The sequence below is a fragment of the Trichinella spiralis genome (assembly GCF_000181795.1).
Source record: "Trichinella spiralis strain ISS 195 chromosome Unknown Scfld5189, whole genome shotgun sequence".
NCBI lineage: Eukaryota > Metazoa > Nematoda > Enoplea > Trichinellida > Trichinellidae > Trichinella > Trichinella spiralis.
The window spans coordinates 1,819-5,459 of record NW_003532128.1 but is presented as its reverse complement, the minus strand read 5'-3'; the positions used below and the strand labels follow the sequence as shown (position 1 = coordinate 5,459).

The 3,641-nt window shown below is 44.0% G+C and overlaps 2 protein-coding genes across 2 annotated transcripts; one reads left to right on the top strand and one right to left on the bottom strand.

Moving 5' to 3' along the window:
* Window positions 1-44: 44 nt before the first annotated feature.
* Window positions 45-581, bottom strand: Tsp_12271 (conserved hypothetical protein; the record flags this gene model as incomplete). The annotated part of the gene is made up of 1 exon (XM_003366918.1): window positions 45-581. A coding segment is annotated over exon 1 (537 nt), but the record flags the coding sequence as incomplete, so codon positions are not given.
* Window positions 582-1,148: 567 nt separating this feature from the next.
* On the top strand, window positions 1,149-2,620 carry Tsp_12270 (hypothetical protein). The gene is made up of 6 exons (XM_003366917.1): window positions 1,149-1,276; window positions 1,385-1,565; window positions 1,590-1,864; window positions 1,934-2,053; window positions 2,229-2,421; window positions 2,504-2,620. The coding sequence occupies exons 1-6, from the start codon at window positions 1,149-1,151 to the stop codon at window positions 2,618-2,620; spliced, it is 1,014 nt and encodes a 337-aa protein (XP_003366965.1).
* The last annotated feature ends 1,021 nt before the right edge of the window (window positions 2,621-3,641 follow it).

Genomic DNA, 3,641 nt, shown 5'->3' with positions numbered 1-3,641 from the left:
ATCTTGCGAGTGTTGGATTCTTCCAGCAATTTTATTTTCAACACTTCCGGCTTCGGCAACTCGTCGCGAGACTCTATTGCAACTCGAAAGCTTTCGTATGAGTCTGGAATAGCGTAAAGCAAGAGAATCGAAAGTAGGTCATCAGCTATTTCCAAGTCCATGGCCTTCAACTTGTCCACGCAATTGAAGAATTCCCTCAGGAAATCATTCAAATTTTGTTCATCATTCATTTTGTTAAGAATGAGGCGTTTGAGGAGAGTTGCTTTCCTGGCAGGACCTTTGGATTCGTAGATAGACGCCAATTTCAGCCAGATTTCATTTGATGTCTCACAGTCTTTGATTTCACGAAGCTCAAGTGGACTTATGGACAATATCAAATCCGCTTTTGCCTTTTGGTCAGATATGTCCCATTTCTGTGCGGCTTCCAACGAGGATTCATCATCCTTTACAATTTTCGGCCTCCGTTTCGTGCCATTTACAAATTCCCAGAGATCATTCTTGACCAATACAGCTTGAGCCTGCAATTTCCACGTGTCGTAGTTTTCTTTACCGAGTAGCTCGATTTTCACAGTGGTGTTCATCACGAGTATAATACGAGGGCAACGTTAACGTACAAACGCAGTGTTTTCCACTAGATAGAGACAGCAATCAATTCGGCCTGGCGCAGAGGAAGTGTACTCCTGGGCCCATAACCTGTTGTATATTTGAGGGAGGTTGATTGCGGTGATGAGTTAACATACAACGATATAGCGTTTTCTGCTATTTATTGACCAAAAGCACAAATGAACACACACAATACGAGTAATTTAAAAGAATAGGCAACACAACATACAATCGACACACACACGCACACTAGTCACACTGAAAAGTTAATTACAACACAGTAGGAATATAAAGATGGTGAAGTACAATAGTTCTATCTACTACCATGAAAGAAAATCTTATCAATCAACAATGTGTCCCAACACTTCCCCTACATTGTTGAATTGCTTTGTGTTCTCACCACAAAGGTTTTCTAAACCTATATCTGATATGCACTTTTCGTGCTTCGGCTTGAATAAACCTTTCGTCAGAACGTCCGCTACCATCTGCTCCGTTGGTAAATATCGCAATTCCACGTCCTTGCGTTCCGCAGCCTCTCTGATGAAATGATACCGGATGTCGATATGCTTGGTTCTGGCGTGAAACACTGGGTTTTTCGCCAGTTTGAGTGCACTTTGATTGTCACTCTGCAAAACTACCGACTTGCACAAACCGGTTATTTCTCCGATCATCCGTTTGAGGTGTATCGCTTCTTTACATGCTTCGGATAACGCCATGTACTCTGCTTCTGTGCTGGATAGTGCGACAGTTCTTTGTTTTCTTGACTCCCAGCTTATTGCAGCATTCCCAACCTTGAATACGTAACCGGTGTAAGATCTTCGGTCGTCCGAGTTTCCGCCCCAGTCAGCATCCGAGAATCCCATGAGGATTCCAGAGTTCCTCTGGAAGCGCAGTCCGTAACTCGCTATCTTCTTCAGATAGCGGAGGACTCTTTTAGCTGCAGTCCAGTGCTGGCTCCCATAGTTTTCATTAAACTGACTAAGTAGGCTTACCGCGAAGGCGATATCTGGACGGGTGGATACGCTGAGGTACATCAGCGAACCGACCAAGCTCCGGTACGGCACGTTCTGCATTTCAGCTTTTTCCGTTTCTGTTGTTGGGCACATTTCGGCGGACAGTTTATTGCTGGCATCAATTGGAGTTTCGACTGGTTTGGAATTCATCATTCTGAATCTTTCCAGGATGTCCATGATGTACTTCTGTTGGGACATTTCGATGTCTCCGTTTGCACTTTGCTTGATCTCGATGCCAAGGCAATAGTGTATGGGGCCCATATCTTTCATTTCGAAAGATTTTGCCAGGGCTTTCTTCAATTCATTTAGTCTTGCAGTGTTGTTCGAAGCGATAATAACGTCGTCAACATAGATGGCAGCTATTGTCAGTTCTCTTCCTCGTCTCTCAAAGTAAACACATGGATCGCCGCTAGTTGCTTTCAGACCATACTGCGACAGTTTCTCATCTAGTTTTCTGTACCATTGACGTCCTGATTGTTTCAATCCGTACAGCGCCTTTTTGATTCGACAAACTTTTCCGTCAAGGTTTTGCTTTACCTTACTGCACTTTAGGACTTCATCAAGTTTCTCTGGGATTTCCATGTAGATTTCCTCTTCGATTTCTCCATTCAGGTATGCAGACACAAAATCCAATTGGTGTACTATCAGACCATGGTTGGCGGATATTGCCAAGATTGTTCTTATGGAGCTGAGTCTTGCTACAGGTGCGTACGTTTCGTGGAAATCAATGTTGGGTCTTTGTAGGAATCCCTTGGCAACTAGCCTAGCTTTTCGCTGTTTGATTGATCCGTCGGCGTTGAACTTGGTGTTATATACCCATTGACAAGTGATCACCTTCTGCCTTTGAGGACGGTTGACAATTTCCCATGTTTTGTTCTTTACTAAAGCTTCATACTCGCGTTTCATTGCTTCCAACCATTCTTTTGATTCACGGCAAGACAGTGCCTCTGCCGCACTTTTCGGGTCGTCCATTTGTGCTATTGAAGCGACATCTTCACAAGTAACGGGTTGTACTTCTTCTTTCCGGTATACTTTCTTCGGACGCCCACGTCGCCCACTCCTGACCAATCTTGGTCTTCCGGGCAATACTTTTATTCTTCTTGTTTCAGTCACTTGCTCTGCTTCGTTTTGCACAGGGGTGCCACCACTTGGATGTGTTTCGTTTGATTCGTTATGAGTCAGTTGTAATTCAAGCGTTTCAGTTTCCTTTTCACTGGTGTCGCTGGCAGGCCATTCCTGGTTTTGCGCGGTGAGCTGGTGAAGCGTTTCATCATTTTCAAATTTTCCGGTGAATTTCACGTCTCGACTTTTGAATACCTTCTTTTCCGCGGGACACCAGAGTCGGTACGCTTTTGATTCTGTGCTGTATCCGATGAATATACATTCTTTTGATCGTGTGCTGAATTTCCCCTTTCCGGGTGATTTGTCAAGCACGTATGCCCTTTCTCCAAAGGTTCGAAAGTAATTCAAAGTAAGCTTCCTCCCGTTCCATAATGTTAATGGTATTTCACCATTCAAGCTCCTAGACGGGCAACGATTCCGGATATAACAGGCCGTTGAAATCGCTTCAGCCCAGAAGTTGAGTGACAACTTCGATTCCAGTAACATACACCTTGCCATATCCAATAATGTGCGATTTTTCCTCTCGGCCACACCATTTTGTTGTGGGGTATATTGCACTGACGTTTCATGTCGGATACCGTTCACTCTCAAGAACTTTTGAAACTTTTCGCTGCAGTATTCAGTTGCGTTGTCTGATCGCAACGTTTTGATTTTGTTTCCAGTTTGATTCTCGGCATGTGATTTAAAGTCCATGAAAGCATCTAAGACTTCATTCCGATTCTTGAGGAAGTAGATTTCACACCATCGGGAGTGGTCGTCAATGAATGTGACAAAGTACTTCGATCCTCCTATGGAATTTTGTCGCATAGGGCCACAGATATCTGTGTGGATTAGTTCTAATGGACGACAACGTCTCTTAGTTTGACTCTTTGGAAAGGGAGATTGCGTCTGCTTCCCCTTAAT